Here is a 17,280-nt window from a genome sequence, read left to right as displayed (position 1 = left end):
GCCGGAGGATACCGCCAAAGTTCAAGGTTTATGCGAAAATTTATAGCGCACACCAATCCACCAATTTCGATGGCGCGATGAGGAAAGCGCTGATGAGACATTTTCAATAGCTGCCAATCAGAGAGGAAGTGGGTGTGAATTTAATGATCAGTCATTGGTCAAAAGTGCTGAAGGCCGCCGTCATGTTTGTGTTTCGTGCTGTTGCTGTTGGTGTGGCTGGCGAACTCCGTTCTAACGATGCTATCAACCGGGGAATAATCATGGCGCGGTGGGGGATGAAATTTTGTGGCCAAAAACGTTTCAACGTGCAGCAGCAGCGAAAATCAAGGATAAAAAGTGTTTTACCATCTCCCACCCCCCCTTTACCGAAATGACGGGTGAAAATGGGGATTTTTGTGGCTTAACGATGAATGGCCGCGTTTCGGAGCAGGAGATTGATGAATAGAAAATGCTGTAGAAGGAAAAAAAGCGTGAAGTGAATAAAAGCAATAGTGGCACGGCATTGAAAATGTTTTTTTTTTATTGATTATTGCTTTATTGATTGATGGCTTTTGGGGATCACGTCTTGGTACGCAAATAGTGAGTATTGTTTACATTGATAATGTATATTTTAGTGACATAAGATAACATCAGAATGACCTAACCAGAGTAAATGAAAGGAAAATCTTATAAGATGGAAATGTATCTCAGCTTTTCTGAGAAAATCCATTCTATAGTATTCCGTCTAGCCTAACGTACATTGTGTAATCTCCTGCAGCAGAGTGTTTTTTTTTTTATAGAGTCGTTTGTTGCTAAACCAGAACCCGTTCCCGGGTTGAATCTGTTCCGAGAAGTAGGCCTAAGTACCAACAACAAAGTCTATTTGGATTAATTTGTAAAAGGGAAATTGTTCCATGTCAGATAGCCATCAAAAAAGGCGTGTTTCATGTCTTCCATGTACAATTTTACATACGGACCGCATCAGTGCTCTTGGTCACCTCCGCTCGCTTTCACACGGTTCTTACCGCGTTCGGTCTTCCAGCTCCAGATCAAAAGTTCCCAAAACACATTGCTGCTTACACATCTTCCTGTGTGCCTGTACGGTGTCGCATCTGTTTTGATCAGCTGCGCGATCACCGCGATCTCGAGGGGTTTGTGCGTACGATTGAGCGCGTTTAAAGAAGCGTTCTTTGGGGGGCCCTCCCGCTTAGAATCACGAAACCGTGCACCGTGTTCTCTCGGTACCGTCAAGTGGTTACTTCCCTCTCAATTGATGCCATCGTGTGGACTAAATTAACGGCGACATCGCAGCGCACTAAGAGATGGCTTGACGTTTCACTGGCCGAATGACTTCCCGTCACCTCCGTCGGGTCTCTTGGGTTTCGTTCTGTTGACCAGCTGGCTTTCCGGGGCCGGGAGAGATTCAGAGCTGATTTTATCTGTCTGTTCCTGCTGCCCAAAACATTATTCTCGAACCGCGGGTTTCGCTTTGAATACGGGGTAAATGGTGATACGAGCAATACCACCGAGTATGCTGCACCGCTAGCACTGCTGTGTTCTCCGTCGGGTGGCATTACACACGCATCCTGCTTTCCCATCGACCAATTGTGTGCGGTGCGGCCAACAAGCCGCTCAATTATAGCCGCACATATTCGGCACGGTCACTTCAGCCTGCGACGCAGAACGAAAGAATCCCAACCTCGTAAATAGCCTACCCGCATAATTAGACTCTATTCAATGGTTTGCCCCGATCTCCACCACGTCTTCCGTTCTTTGGCCACTTTGCGCTGTTCGAAAGGTGGAAGGATATCTACCACCAAACAACGTTCTCAATCGGGAATGGTACAAAGATCAAATGCGGATATATGCGCAATCAGCCAAGAGGGGTCGCTCGCCCAGTCTCTCGCCCCCGATTCACTCATCATAATTCATTTGACCCGACCCGCTCACAGCCTTTTCTGTCGTGCTGCGTATATAAACGCATAAGGTACCACCCAAACGCTAACCTCGTGCGTCTTTGTTTGGAGGTGACGACCAACGAAACCCGCTGGGCACGTGGCCCAAAGAAGGAGTAAATTCACGCGCTACGGCAAAACAACATCATTCGAACCGTTGCTCCGTTTTTCTTGTCTTCCTGGCACCAAGAAGACGCTGTAAGGTTTTGCGAATTGTTCGCGGGTGAATAATGTAGAAGGCAAGGTGGAGGCCGTGCTTGTGCGTACGGTGTGTGTGTGTATACGGTTTTCATCTTCCAACTCTGCTTCCGATTGCACGGTTGTTTATACGCAGTTTTATTTTCACCAAACTGTTTGCCCGCAGCATGTTCCGGACTGTATTAGAACAGTTGGAAATTATTCAAGGACTTGAGTTGACTTCCTTCGCTTGCACTTGGTTGGTGCTTTCTTAGCTATCGCTCGCATTTCAGTCGTTGGATAAGAATCATCACCATAATTCATCGTTTCGTCCTACGCCAAAGCGTTATGGGAAGCGCCAAGAAACACCAAAGTACCAGTAAAATGATGAGAGAACAATTGGCACGTGGAGTTTCTTGTTTCGGTCAAAATAAAACGTTCTATAAAATAAAGATTTATTCCTACTGAATACAGTGTCTGATCGTTGAACCGAAATAAAAACAATTGGCTACTTATCAATCAGCAAATGTCAATTCCTCACGTATTTCCTTAATAGAGTTGGAGTAAATTGGAAAAATTTGAAGCTACTACTTTATTGGTCGTCGTCCCATACGGGATTAAAAATCCTTCAAAGTTAGTAGCCCTGTACATCTTTTGAGCATATTAAGAAGGACCAGGAATATACCTTAGTTTGATTCATTTCCTGATAGTAATACGTGACTCTCAGAAAATAAATGGTTCTCTTCTTAAAAATTCTTACCAATTTTTACGCATCCATCTACAAATGTTCTAAAGATGTTACTGACGAGAGAAAAGAATAAACATACACACGCACCGCGGTACAAGCTTAGACGTTCCTACCTAATCCAAAACAGTTGTACCATAACTCTTCGTTACCGGTGCGCCTATAATTGTGTTCGTCTCCGGCAACAGAAAGTGACACACGACGCCCCGGGGGCACTGGCATTAGCGTAGCGCCCTGCAAACGTATCCACCAAGGTAAAGGTCGTGATAATTTTTATTTTAAGCGGCTCATTTCCCACACTGCCGATCCCGTTCCGGCACTGCGCGGTCCCGTCTGCTCTTCCCGTCGAAGATAGGGCACATGTATGCTAATTAAATTTTAAACTTTCTTAAACACTTTCTTATCGGCAGCGCCAAAAAAAAAGTATCGTTGGTGCGGGAAAGTGTTTTCCTCTGGTGTGCTCTTGCCGTGCACTCACTAACCCGTTGTGCTCTAGAAACACCGAACCGGCCGGTTGTGCTTCGCCATTGTGCGTTTATCAACTCATTCGCCTGGCGTTGGTTTTTGAAGTGTCTTCTAAGTTAAGGTGGTACAAATTTCTCTTCCATTAAAATAGCGAACGGGAGCGGTTTGTTATTTCCCGTCGCAAGACGCACACCGTCTCGACGGCAACAAAGGACCTGGACTGGGATGCTGGGAACAACTTAGATCAACCTCATTTGCATTCAGACGACAATGCAATTAATTCGTCTTACAGCGAAGGATAAGACCAGGGGTCTTAGGGGTCGGGTTGGATTGGCTGGTAGCTTTGAAGTCCATTAAAGAAATATTCAACTGTCACCCGGAACGATGCTGCAAACGCGTAAGGCCACAGGATTGCAGCAGAAGTTCATGGGGTTTTCCCGATCTGCAGCGCAACCCTACACAAGGGGCGTAGAGAAGAAGCATCCCAGTGGTAGTGAAGGGATTGTAGAAAGCTGTCGATTTATTTCCGCCCTCTCCTGCGACTATTCCAAACCGACCGAACGGAAACACTCAAACAACTGCTACGAAATGGCAGTGAAAATGGAAAGTAATTATAGTTATTCTACGCGCTATGACAATCGGCACGACGGTCGCAAGACACTAAAGACAAGAAAAGTTCTGCAGTGAAGAAGCGATTCTGTTCTATTAGCGATTCAGGGTTGATTATTGCAATGTTCAAACGAGGTTCCAGACGGCGTCTGAGAGATTCCTTGCTTGTGGAAGTAAACACAATTAGAGCAGTTAAATTTGTTGAACCCATTAATATGTCTTCAGACATTAATTATTGTTCAACATTTTCGTTAAGGCGTTCGAAATATATTTAATTATTCGGTTTCCTGATAAGTTCTTCAAATTTCAGTTAGAAGAAAAAGAAGTTAGAAGAAAAGTTACAAGAAAAAGAAGAAAAAGATGAAAAAGAGAAATTTCAGTAAAAGAAATGCCATTTTGCGTACTGAAATATAAAAAATGCCACATCTTCTGGCTGACCTAAATTTATCTGATATACAGAGTAAAATTCACAACAAATGTCTAATCTCACATTTTTTATTTCGTTAAATTATGAGAAAAGGCTGAAATTTTCTCGGAAGCATGGGAAAAATGATGACAAAATTTGGATTCTAAGCAAATCATATTCAAAGTAGAACGGCAAAGCTGTTTTGCAATTTTAACTTCAAGAGAGAGAGAGAGAGAGAGAGAGAGAGAGAGAAAGAGAGAACATACTGATACTGAACATGTTTAGCTTCTTTACTGATATCCACCTCTGAGACCATTACTATAGCCAAATTTGTAGAAATCTTCCGATACGAGTTCGACAAAAAAATGTTCAAACATACGTTTGTTTTAGTATGTGTAGACAAAACCTGCTGCTATAATAACGAAAAATACTACTCTTTCAGGCCCTTGTGTTTTAAGTTATTAAAATCCACAAGTCTAAAATGACAAGAAACTGAAAACACCTCCCAAAACAAGCATATCCACAGTTTCCATCGGCACCAGATCATTACGATCAAAGCTTTACGTCCAAGAAGTACCCAACAAAGGAAAACCTCAGAAGAGCTTCGTAGAAAGCTTTTGTTTCACCGACAATACTTCCGTTGCTGCTGGAAAAGCTAACTCACTCCGATCGCAAACCACGGTATGGAAGATGGACATCGAAAGCTACGTTACTACTTCGGCCCAATTTTCCCAGCAGGTTGTGGCACCTGCTTTGCAACCTCGACCTGCAAAAGCTCAGCAAGTCTCACCTGAGCAAGCCACATTCCAACGAGCCATTTCTCCGCCCAGCAGTATCGCGCGCTCTCTCTCGGCACCTTTCTCTTCGTTGCGTGAAGTGACTTTCGTGCGAAGGCTCTTTAAAGCGAAGGCTTTTTACCTGTGCAGACTCTCGCAGCATCTCGATCCAACTCGCGGAAGTTGATCCAACCGCGGTTGGCAAAGTTGGCTCTGCCCGGTGTGCGACCGATGCATTCGCGGTTAGACGATCGCACCGATCGGACGCGCCGACAACTTCCCTTCGTAGCGGAACAAAAGAGGTGCGTGGTAGGGTGGTGTGTGATTTACCTGTGACCATTCATTCCACCCTTTCTCCGGCCGTTCGCTTGCGTGCGTGCCTGCCCTGCCCGAACAAGAGCCCTCGAACCGATCATTGTTGCTCTTTGTTGCGCTCGCCAGCGTTTCTGCTGTCGATTGAGCAATCAAGAAGTGGTGCAGATTACGCGATCACATCAGATCAGATTGGTTGGAGGAAAAAGTGGAATATCCCGGTGTGTTTTTGAGCGTAAAGTGTGGTTTTAACTTCACGACCAGGTAAAGTGCGAAATTGACCGGTGTCCGGCAAAACCGAAAGATAACATAGTGCGGCTCGTTTTTGCTTGTTTTGTGCCCGTGTCCGGCGTGCTCCTCGAGAAGCGGGAGGATCTTGATCTGTAGTCGTACGCGATGATGAGATAAGTGTAAAATTAGTGTTGTTCGGCAGGGAAAAGTGCGTGGATATGGCAGTAGCGAAGGTGCAACAACTCGCAAGCGATTGCCAAAACCGGGAAGTTGGCAAGTGAAATGGAGAAATTACCAGTTGAAAGTTGGGCTTAACCGCAACATCAAGTGCAATATTAGTGTCCCGCCTAAGAGGGGAGTTATGAGTAGTGCCTAGGTGCGTTTAGTTTTAACTTGTTCACTGGAACAGCAAACGATACCAAAAATAGGGGAAACGAACGTGAAGATTAAAAGTTGTCCAATACAATAAATAACAACCGAATTCGTGAAAGAGTTTCCAGCCGGAGCAGCCAACAAATTCACCACACCATGAAGTTCATCAGCAGGATCACCGTCTTTCTGCTGCTACTCCTAGCTGGCGTGACCAAGCCGAATCAAGGTTAGTACCACGGTATCGGGGGCACACTTCGCAAGTGTGGTTTGCAAAACAAAACCTGTTCTCGCCGTTGAGATCCCGCAGGACCGTCGCAGGTCGGTCGCGAGCAGTCATAAGTGTGTCACATTTTTCCTTTCATCCAGTGCGCCCGTCACGCAGAGGCTGGTGCTGTCTAGGCTAGGGATTTGCTAAACCTGGTAGCTTCCCCAAAGGGGCAACGGGCTACGTTTCCTGCTTCCCTGACCGGAATCAAGACGCAACTGCCCCATTCCGGTACTGTTATGTTTTCTCTTAAATTGTTTTTATCTTTCATTTTCCTTTCCGGCCCACCGTTCGGGCTGGATGATGCTGGAGCAAGACACCCAAACCGGCTGGCACGGCGACCCATTTCGGGTGTCGGCTCCGATCCGATCCAGGCAGCCCTCCGGTAATGATACTTGGAATTGAGCATTGGCCGCACGGCACCACTGGCAAATGCGTCCTGTGACGGTGACGTTGTCAGTGTTGCAAAAGAACGCGCAATAAATTGTGCGTAATTAATTGCGCGCACACGAAGGGCGTACAGAGAAAAGTACGGTACGGTGACGACGTAGTGATGCCATTTGTTTTTCCTTTCAATGCTTCTCGACCCCCGAGCATTTGCGGCACTAAATTCCGCTGTCCCCTTTGGTTGGTGGTGCAAATGATCTTGCCCAGCCCTAGTTGGCATATCACTCCGAGCGCGTAGTTACTGACTCCACCTTTTCCTTGTACCGTTTGCTTATGTATACTGCCAGGGTACCCATCGCCAAAAAAAAAAATGGTGAAACAATACAAAGCGTACCATTCAAAAACTGAATTTTCCAACCGCACCTCCTTGCGCAATGAAGACATTCTACCAAGTAGGAAATTCTACCCCGACGGGTGCCCTGGGGCGATGGATAAATGAGTGCAAAGTTTTCCTCGCCGACACGAAATGTAATCAAAATAAAATGCGGAACGTGTTGTCCTTTCCGGTTTTTTATTATTATTGGTGGATTGTCTTCTGCCGCCCTCGCTTAGGAGGGTAAGGTCAAAGAGGGCGAGTCGTTGCCATAAGTGCGCATTGCGTGGAGCAGTTAGACACAGGATAATAGCGTTTCCTTCTTCAAATTGTTGTGCGGTGGGTGGGTTAACTATCGTCATCCTTGGTGAAAAGCAGCACCCGATAGCCTGCATGAAGCCTCTGGCTGGATGCGGCCGGGGAAAACGGAAAATACGAAACGAAAGTTCAACGAACCATTCCAACCATTTCTGCGTGCACCGTTTTGAACCGGCACTCGGAACCATTCTACGCTGATCGTACGCGTTTCATTCTTTCGGCACAATCATCATCATCTTCATTACTCAAACTTTCCACAATACTATTCCAATCGCATCAACTGTTTGTTGTTTGCACAGCACTGTTGTTTGTCTTATCTTTCGCGCGTCCAATTACCTAAATGGGATCATATGGTACGCAAATCGATTGTATCGAGTGCGGGGTCATATTGAAGGCTTCACGCACCATTCTATGCTGCCTTTTGTTGCAGCAGTTCTACTTTTAATCGTTGGACGGGAAACCCGTATCAGTTGATAAATTAATTACTTTCTCCCGATGTGGCTACACCGGTGTGCTTACACTTTCCATCTGCCAGCATCCAGAACATATCGTGGAATAGTAACGGAATTGGCCCCACAAAATTTCCTTCCTTCCGTGTTTTGAAGTTCCTTTCTTCCGGGAAAACACTGTTAGCTTGTGTATCTGGTGGCTTATTCTTGGACCTACGAATGATGGTTTACCAGGAAGTGCTCAAGGTGGACGCCATGAGATATGCCGTGAATTACAATGTTCACCTTCGAATTCAATTACAGCTAATCATGAAGTTTACTTTCGATCGAATCCAGTGTTGAAATTTTGTTTTCAGTCGTATGCCCATCGATAGGGACAGAAGTGCTAACGAACGTACAACTGCTAGAGATGCTTCAGGGTTTCTTTTACCATTCTGCCGAAACTGGCGAAACAGCAATTGGTGGAGCGAAACAGATGCGAGTGTGATAAATAAATCGTTTCAATTTACTTTAAATGTATTTAACACTTCAGTTTTAAGTACAATTTTTTGTTGGAAGATAATTGAAGAATGAGGCAGAGGGAAAATCGATATACAGTCTATGATAATAGCAGTGTTTAATAACGTTGCACTTTCATTTTGAGCAATTTCAAATTATTTGTATGAACCTTTAGTAAATAGCCATTCGAATCATGAGTCGTTTCTCACTAATCCCTAGACTTTCTATCCTTGAAGATTACTAGAGGATGAATCTTCGAAGATTCAGGAATCTTGAAACGTTAATGAATCTTCGAAGATTCCATAATTCTCTGAGATTACATATTTGCACGGATTTTAAAATCGCAAATAAATATTGACTCGTTGAAGATTTGAAGATCTTTTGAGATTCAAGAGCCTTCATAGATATTAGAATGCGGAATAAATTTTAAATGTTTGAAATTTCAAGAACCTTGATAAAAATGAAAGACGACAAGATAGTATTCTATTCGAAAGATAAAATAAGAGTTTATGCTTAGCACTTATATTTAGAAATCTGTGCGTTGGACATTCATTGCTGTATGAAAAACTTCACAAAACGCTGTTCCATTTATTGCAAACCCATAAACAAAACCAATCTTCACTTCCTGCTACTGCTGCTACAGGAATTAATTTAAAATCTCCTTTGCACGTCAGCTGACGCACTCGCACAAGCTCATAATGTTTCCGTTGCTCCACTCGAAACCATGTGCTTGGGCTCGCGAGTTCATAAAACAATCAACACGTCCCGCGCTAGAACGATGCTCTGCTATTAAGAACGCGGTACAGCAGTTGCCAGCTCGTTGATGGCCGTACACCATTATGTACCAGACCGTACTTCAGGGCCCGCCTCCACGTGCTGTCGCCACGGGCTCGCTGCTCATATATGTATTCGGAGCAAGCACAAAAATCGCACAAGTACGCATATTTCTGCGTCTCAACGATGCCCCGTTCTGTACAGCTGGTGTGATGAAAAATGGATAAAAATAAGTACCATCAGTGCGGCAGTAAAGCTTCTGGCAGAAGGGCGTGGAACGGAAGCTGGAGAAAGTTAAGATTGCGATGATTGATTTCAGCATTCCAAGTTTGGTCGATTTGGCCATCGCTGTACGATCGAGTAGGAGAACAGCGCAAAAGACGGTAATCTGTCGGTGAAGCAGCGCGAGATAGTGGGCGAAGAGATCGAAACAGAACGTAGGAATCTGGTGGAGGTGTGAACGGAGGCGTAGACAGGTGTTCATAATTACAGATATGAACCGTATTGTGTTTGTTGCTCCCATCCTTCCCATCCATTATGCTGCTTCTTGGGTGCTTTCCATTCTCACAAGATGCGGTTACGGATTTTCCCTTTTGTCTGTGACGACCAATCTCACCGAGCGGGCGCTCGTTCTATCTTCGTACCGATGGGTGTTTTCGAGCGGTTCGGTATGTTCATGTGGTTGTATGTGGACAAAAAAATTGCAAAGTGCAACATTCGACCCTGAAAGTGCCCTCATCGCCGGTGGAAATGGAGCGAAATTTCTCCGTGCCACATACCGTACCGATGTGCTCCAGGTGCACATGGTCGTGCGTGGCATTGCTCGTGTGTAAAGGGCATGGAAATTTGTCACAACTGCACACACGGAAACAGAGGTGGAGGGTTAATGAAAACCTCATCCTTACTCCGGCGCACACAACCACCTGCAAACGATTATCTGCTGCTACCATTATTACCTTCGCCTTCGCCCATTAGTGGTCGCGTTTCTCGCTCTCACATTGTGGGTTTTCTTTGCTCCTAACGGAAAGCACCAAAGTTCACGACTTGTCTTATCTGCGAACCACGCAGATTGTCTCTAACGAGGTGGCAGAGATGGAGCCGCAGCACCATGTGATAGTATTCGTCCGCCGCGCACATACCAAAAAACGCACTTGCAAACTTTGGTGGGCGACATTAAAATACTTTCCTTTTTGTTTTTTCGTTCTCTCCCTTTTTCGGAGTCCCCGAGTTGCCGATTGTTACCATTTTTCCATCCACTCTCCCTTTTGTTGCTATTGTTTCCAACATTTTCATCTCACAGCACAACGAAATTCGCAAAATTCGTCTGTGCCGCTAATGCGCCACACTTTGGTACAGTGTGCGTGTGCGTATGACGTTGAAGTTTATTTGGCGCTCCTAAGCGACCAGCAAGACATTGGGACACTGCTGGCTGCCATCTTTTACCAAGTTACCATGCCTGTTAATTAGTGAAGGAAAGTAAGCCCACTTTGGTCGGAGATCGCTTTCGGTGGGTTAACGATCGCGTGCGGTTTTTTTGATAGTGTTTAGATGGGGAAGCTAGGAAACTGGGTGGAATTAGATGATGAAGTGTGATGGGAAGTTGCCGGCATAAAGTCGGTGTAGGTGTGGTTTGATGTCTTGGGGTTTTTAATGTCAGACGAAGTTTGACAATAAAGTTATTTTAGGAGGAGTTTAATTAACAAGCTAGCAATAAACATGATATAGACACAACCTTTTATTTCCTCTTGGGCATTGGTGTTTGTAGGAGGAGTACTCTGCAGATTAAAATTAATCAAAAACATAATTAATTAATTGGAAATTTGTTCATCGAAATTCTGAAATGTTTTCCGTTTCGCTGTCTAAATTTAGGTGAAGTTTCTGACCTTCTTATTTCATAACGGAATTAGTGAAATATATTCATTTTGTCAAACAGATTTAAACAGAAACACCGCTATATTTACAAAACAGAACACAAACTAAACCTATGCTACAAAAGTAACTCCCAGCAAATCATCTCATAATTTCAACGCTTTACTTTCCCGCTGCTTTCCTACGGACGGACATTCTTCTAATTAGGCGGTCTGTCCCAACTGTGGCTGTAACCTGCTCAACCGCAAACACTCGCTGAGCCGACAGATCCACCATAGGCAATACCCGCAGGCAAATTTGAACCCATTTCACTTGTAATAAACTGGCGAACTAAGTCCACTTGCTCCAGAAAAACTACTGCCCAACCGGCACCGGCTGGACAGCTTCGCATCGTGTGAGTAATTTACGCGTTTTGCTACCTAAAACGCGTCCATAGTGCCGGTGTCTTTTCAAGTGGCCGCAACTGTCCCCCTGGTACAGCACTTCTGGTGACAAATGTAAGCACGAAAGGTCATTTAACAGGAGGCAAGAAACAAAAAAAAACCTCTGCCGAACATAAACACCGCGCCAGAGCCCTGGGAGCATGGTGAGTCGAAATTCATTACCCTGCGTTGTACGCAATCGGGCCCTTGCGATGGGAAAATGGAGAAAATTAAAAACACTTCCTCATTCTGACAGCACTGAATGCAGTGAGCGCACCACCTCGCAGCCCGTAGAAGAACTGGGTTAAATTTATGTACATAACGAAATTTGTAACAAACTCTCGACTGTTTTACCTACCAGTTGAAATAAGATAATAAAATAACATGAGAAAAACGGCAACATTGCCTTGAATGAGCATTAGAAATACAAAAACAAAGTAAAAAGGCACACAAAGTACGGCAAAAAGCAACCAATCGGAGATCTTTAGCGGAACCAGTGATGTGAGTGTTTGACTTTACTTCACACTTGTTGTAACGTGCTGCGGAACGGTGGGCCTCCCAGGGTGATCTTACCAATATCTCGTTTCGGCTCGTCAATAGCTGATGGTTTCGCAACTTTCGTTCCTTCCGGAACACCATTAGTTCGGCGAATTGCCCGACCGAAACGGTAAGCATCATCGGAACGATTATCCATGATGTACGGCCGTGATGAATGAATTTTTCCTTTCCCCATTCTCGGTTCTCGGCGGTGGCGGTACTAGTGAGCAAACATTCTTGATTAAGTAAGCACACGCAATGTGGGTGACGGTGGGCTGTGAAAGGGGCCTATCGGTGGGGCCGGATGGTGAAAAAATATGCACGTAACATTTCATGCGCGTTCGGTAACGATTTCTTTCCATCATCGGAACGAATTAGCTGGATGGGTTGGCGGGCGTAGGGCAGATGCAGACTCGTGAGGTTAGCTCCATCCCATGCACCCTAGACGCCCGTTTGTGGCACACAACAACAGTGCAGATCAACAGGCGTTGCAAGGTAAATGTTGGAATTTCGAGTTTCTCCCGCTCGTACCGTCCCATTCTTCTTCCATGGTTGAGACCGGTACTCTGACCGGTTTTTCCATACAGTTCAAGGGTTTTCCACATGGAAACGGGGAGCCTCACCGGTTGCGGGGGACCAATCCCTTGCCCTCGGCCCAGAACCGTTAACGTGGGCCTGGTTTTTGTTGTTGGTTCCTTCTCTCACTCTCTCTCTCTCTCATTAATTCCTTTCCGATTCATTTCCTCGTTCCCTGGTGACCTACATATTGGACGCGCAAATGAAACCCATCGCTCACCGATCGTCTCTGCTGTGTGGCCCACACCCCGGGAATGTGTGGGAGTATTGCCTATATTGCAATCTCTCACTGTTCTCGTTATCGCACTTGGGGATGTGCTGTATCCCTAGTTTGGTTTTTTACTATCGCCTCTTTCAACACACAACATCATCAAGGATGCAAAGTTGCGCTCATTTACGATTATTTTTGCGCATCCTTTCGGTCTTCCATGCTAGCGCCGCACGACGAGAGCGAAAAGTCTGTAACACCATTGTAATTAAAGTGCGGAAAGTGAAGGAAAAAAAAAACGGGAAAGCGGGAATATAATTTCGCTTCGCACCGGAATGACGTTAAAGATTGCGCTTGGAAACTCCCGCGCCAAAGGGCATAAAGCAGCAAAAACAGAAAACGCTTTTCCATCTGTTCGCACACTAATGGGATATTGCAATTCTTTTGGCACTTATACTAAGGCTCGCGCAACATTAACGAACAATGCATGGTGAAACGGGACAACTTTCTGCCACAATGCTTGATAGATAGATGCAGAACAAACGTAACCACTCGCCAGCATAACTGCTACAAACAGGATCGGAACCTTCAAGCAGCAAGTGTCATCAACTTAAATGATATCGAACGGAAACGTATCCATGCGCATTGTACGTACGCAGTTTGTCTTTTTACTGTGGTTGATAACGTACATCATCATTAGGGTAGCAATGTATGTTTCTTCGCATTTTTAAGCTCCGAACATAATCCTTTCTTGAACGTAACCAAGCGACTGCTCCACTAGTTTCATTGCAATGAGGGAACTGAAATCGAAACCCGAGCGCCGTTGAATAAAGAGCATGCAGCTTTATCTAGCAGCATTGTATTTCTTCTGTCCGGAGTGTGTTGCTTCAAAAACATGCACATAAAAAAACTAAACACCATACATTTGAGTACAAAGAAACAATTCCTCAAAAATTGACACTCTCCATCATCCGACGTCCTGGGTGCAAATTGAGCGGCGAGATAAAACCGTACAGCAGCAGACGGAAATTTCGACGAGCTGGTGCATCAATTCTTGCTTACCGGCAAAGAAGAAAGCAATGCAAGAATCAACTTCCATACCGTAGCCCGGCAACATGAGCATACCTTAGCTGTTTGCCCCTTTAGCGCCCGTCCGTTATCCCCCACTGACTGCCACGGGGCGGGTTATGTGTTCGGTGTGCAAAACGCATGCATAGATTCACTGCCAACCCGGCATCCCGGGCCAAGGATCACGCAGCAAAAAGTGCATCGCAAAACGGAATGGCTCAGCGGGACCGAAGTGCTGGGTATCCAGGAGTGCCCGATCCATAAAAGCCCGAAACATATCACCCGAGCATGGCAAGCTTTTATGCTATGCCGTCAAGTGCAAAACGGGATGCGATACTTGGATGATGTCTCTTTGTGGTCCACTGCAGTGTTCATCTCCGTCGGATGAATGTGGTATCGTTTTAGAGATGTACGGGGAACCGGCAGCACGAGGTACGGTGTAAGGGAGGGGCCTTGCATTTTAAATTCCGTAACACGATTACGGTGGCAAGGCTGGCTGTGTGTAGTATCGCACCACAAAGAAGTGTTCCAGGAGATTACTCTCTTTATGTGTGTTTTGCAACTTTTGCTGCTGCTCCAGAGGGGTTTTTTGTTGTTGTTGTACCGATGCGTCTTGCACGATGGTTGAGAAGCAATTCTTACACGATGCTACTCAACCTTCCTTTGGTTGCCGTACAATGAACAATGTGAACTCCGAACAATTTTTGACGTATGATGTGTTTATTCTACTCGAAAGCACCATCCGAAGAGGTACGAGAAGGTGTAGCATTCTTCCGCCATCAGTCGTAATCCAACATCACCGTACAGCGCGGAAGTATCTGTCGGAGTTGCTCAATGTCGTCGTAATGTATGGGATGAAAGCCGGACTGCTTGTGGAACAGTGAGCATCCATCGAAACAGAGTAGCCGAAGGTGGGTTAGTTTCTCACCCAACCCGTCCAGCTGTATCGATTCCAGATGGCAGGACACGAAGATTAGCTTCTGCAATCGATTGGCTGGACTGAGATACTTCAGCACATCGACGGGCAGTGCTACTCCGGCGAGTTCCAGCGCAAGCAGGTTCGGGAATCGATCAAGCCAGCCAAAGATCACATCGGCCTGTATCGACCGAGCGGTGAAGTGCAGACACAATCTGTTCACGCGCGTAATGTTTTGCGTGATAAAGTCCATCGTGCGCGGTGCATCCGTGCCGGTCGAATGGATGAAGAAACGCTTCAAATTATCCACCCGGAAGTAGTGGCACGATTCGTCCGTCACCTTGATCAGCGACAGATTCTCCAGGTTGGGCAGATGGATCGGTGGTTCCGGCGGCTTTACGTACGGGTAGTAATCGCTAATCAGCAACAGCTTCAGATGCTTCAGTGAAGACAGCGGCACAAGGGCTTTCGGGTTGTTAATGTTCATCTCGGCAATCACTAGGTCAACCAGATCGACGGCATACTCACAAATGGCGGCCAGCATCGATTCCTTCAAACCCATGCCGAGTGGTATGTACTTTGCGCGGGTGTCGATGACCTGCAGCTTGCGGCCACGCAGCAACCGTTCGGAGACGCACGATTCAATCCTAAAGTCCGCCATGTTGAAGTACAGCGACTCGGAGCGATAGGCCAGCAGGCGTATCATCAGCTTCACTATTCGCAGCCGTGCATCCGTCAAGGGGCTGCCGAGGTTCGCCCGCAGCACCACACTGTAGTACTCGCGATCGCTCGCTTCCAGCAGTTGTGCCATCTGCCTCAACACTGGCAACGAGTGGTCGAGGTTCACCTGCAACCGGAACCGATGAATGTACACCTCGGAGAAGATGATTGCATTCCAACGGCGACAGACGATGGAGGCATTTTTAATATCCGGTAGAGGCAAGTAGTCCAAGATTTCACACACCAACTAGCGAGACAATAAAAAAGTGCTGTCATCTCTTACCTCAGGCTGATTTTTTTGTATTCCTTACCTCGAAAGGAAGATCATGGAAATGAAGATCACCTTCACTCATCCTGCACGTTTGCAGACTCTCAGATGGCTATGAAACACGTGTTAATCTAAATGTAGCAAATAATTTCTTCGTAAAACGTTTAAATTCACGGAAAATGATCAAACCTACACGATCGTTTGCAGTGCGTCGTCAATGTCAAGTTCAGCTGACAAGCGCGCTGAGAGAGCTCACGTAATTTTCTGCCACCGTCAAGACAGCTAGGCGCATGTCAGCAATCTTGCTCTAGTTGCATTTGTTTGCAAATAATCATCACCGAAGCGTCACTGATCTCTTCGTGTTTGGGGCGGGTGGATGGGACACCCAGCACCGGGTGGTAATGTTTATTTTTATTTTTACCCCAACACTAAAACCCCCGAAACCATGACTACCGATGATGATTCTGTGTATAATGGTGTGTTTCGTCGTGTAAACAATTTGAGAGCTGACGGTTTCTCGAACACTCAACGCTGATGGGAGAACATTAAGCACCACCATCACGAGAAGGTAGAAAACGCTCATAACCCCCCAAAGACCTCATGATTTGTGGTGTGCACTGGGAGATGGATAAGCATTTTATTTCATCCCTGTAAGCTAATAATTCCAAACCGTACAGGTTTTTTTTATAGTGAAGCATTCAGTTTTATCTTATCTGTACATCCTTTACCCCCTAAACCATTAGGAAACCGCTTTAGACGCGATCCGAAAAGGGGGCCGTAAAAGTCCCACATAGGTAGGAAAGAAAGCAACACGCGTACAGTACTATTGCTTCACTGGCTCCACCAAAAGCTCATTTTTGTGCATTTGTAGACATTCTAGGAAAGAGGACAATTTACATTGATTTCCTCTGACAATTGAGCAAACGTGTAGACTAATGGTGGGTGGTCCCCAACCTTTTACTGTGAGCCTGCAGTCGTCCCTTCCGGCATCATTTCCGTCTAAGGGCAATGGGTGTGATTTGGAGATGGACGGTAGGACAGGAGTTTCTGTCTGGCTGGAAGAGGCAATGATGGGATTTCATAAAATCCTGAGATGTTGCGTGACATACACCAATTTCCAGATGTATCTTCGTTGATGCGTTTGTATTTGTGATGCAGCAGCAATGGGATTTGTTGGAGAAAACTTGGAATGTCCAAGCATTTGAAGTTCTGCTGTGATATCAAATGAAACTTCAAAAGATAGATTCCATCATTAGAACGACCCATTCCACTTCCTTGTCTAATTTAGTAATGCTTATTGTTGAGAAGGTTTAAATCATCCCATAATCATTTACCGATAGCTTACACCTCCAGTGCATAATAGCAAAATAATGATAAGCTATATTGGGCCCCATTACATAAGGTAGGATTAATGCTGTACCTATATTTTCAACATTTCCAATGATCGATTTGGTGAGATACATTTCCGATCTGCTTCTGCAATTTGATAGACATGTATAGAAAACTACCACAAATTACCCCAATTTTAACATGCTTGTTTGCATATGTTTTCCTCCATCAAAAAAACTTTCGATTGGACGATTTTGTCCGTCCAGCTATTGATCC

At 45.4% G+C, this 17,280-nt stretch overlaps 2 protein-coding genes across 2 annotated transcripts in view; one reads left to right on the top strand and one right to left on the bottom strand.

The window, feature by feature from the left end:
• The first annotated feature begins 6,183 nt into the window (after positions 1–6,183).
• The window catches only part of LOC128718872 (cadherin-89D), a 29,076-nt gene continuing 17,979 nt past the window's right edge, over positions 6,184–17,280 (top strand). The window contains exon 1 of the mRNA XM_053812487.1: positions 6,184–6,253. Within this exon, the coding sequence (XP_053668462.1) occupies positions 6,184–6,253 (70 nt within the window). The remainder of the gene's footprint in view (positions 6,254–17,280) is intronic.
• LOC128718873 (uncharacterized) lies at positions 14,551–15,760 on the bottom strand. Its single transcript, XM_053812488.1, has 2 exons — positions 15,719–15,760; positions 14,551–15,654 (listed from the first exon to the last, which is right to left on the bottom strand). Exons 1-2 carry the CDS (start codon positions 15,758–15,760, stop codon positions 14,551–14,553), a joined length of 1,146 nt encoding a protein of 381 aa, XP_053668463.1.

This window comes from Anopheles marshallii, chromosome 2, assembly GCF_943734725.1.
Source record: "Anopheles marshallii chromosome 2, idAnoMarsDA_429_01, whole genome shotgun sequence".
NCBI classification, from domain to species: Eukaryota; Metazoa; Arthropoda; class Insecta; order Diptera; family Culicidae; genus Anopheles; species Anopheles marshallii.
The sequence above is the reverse complement of the archived record's forward strand: the minus strand, read 5'-3'. Positions and strand labels throughout refer to the sequence as shown.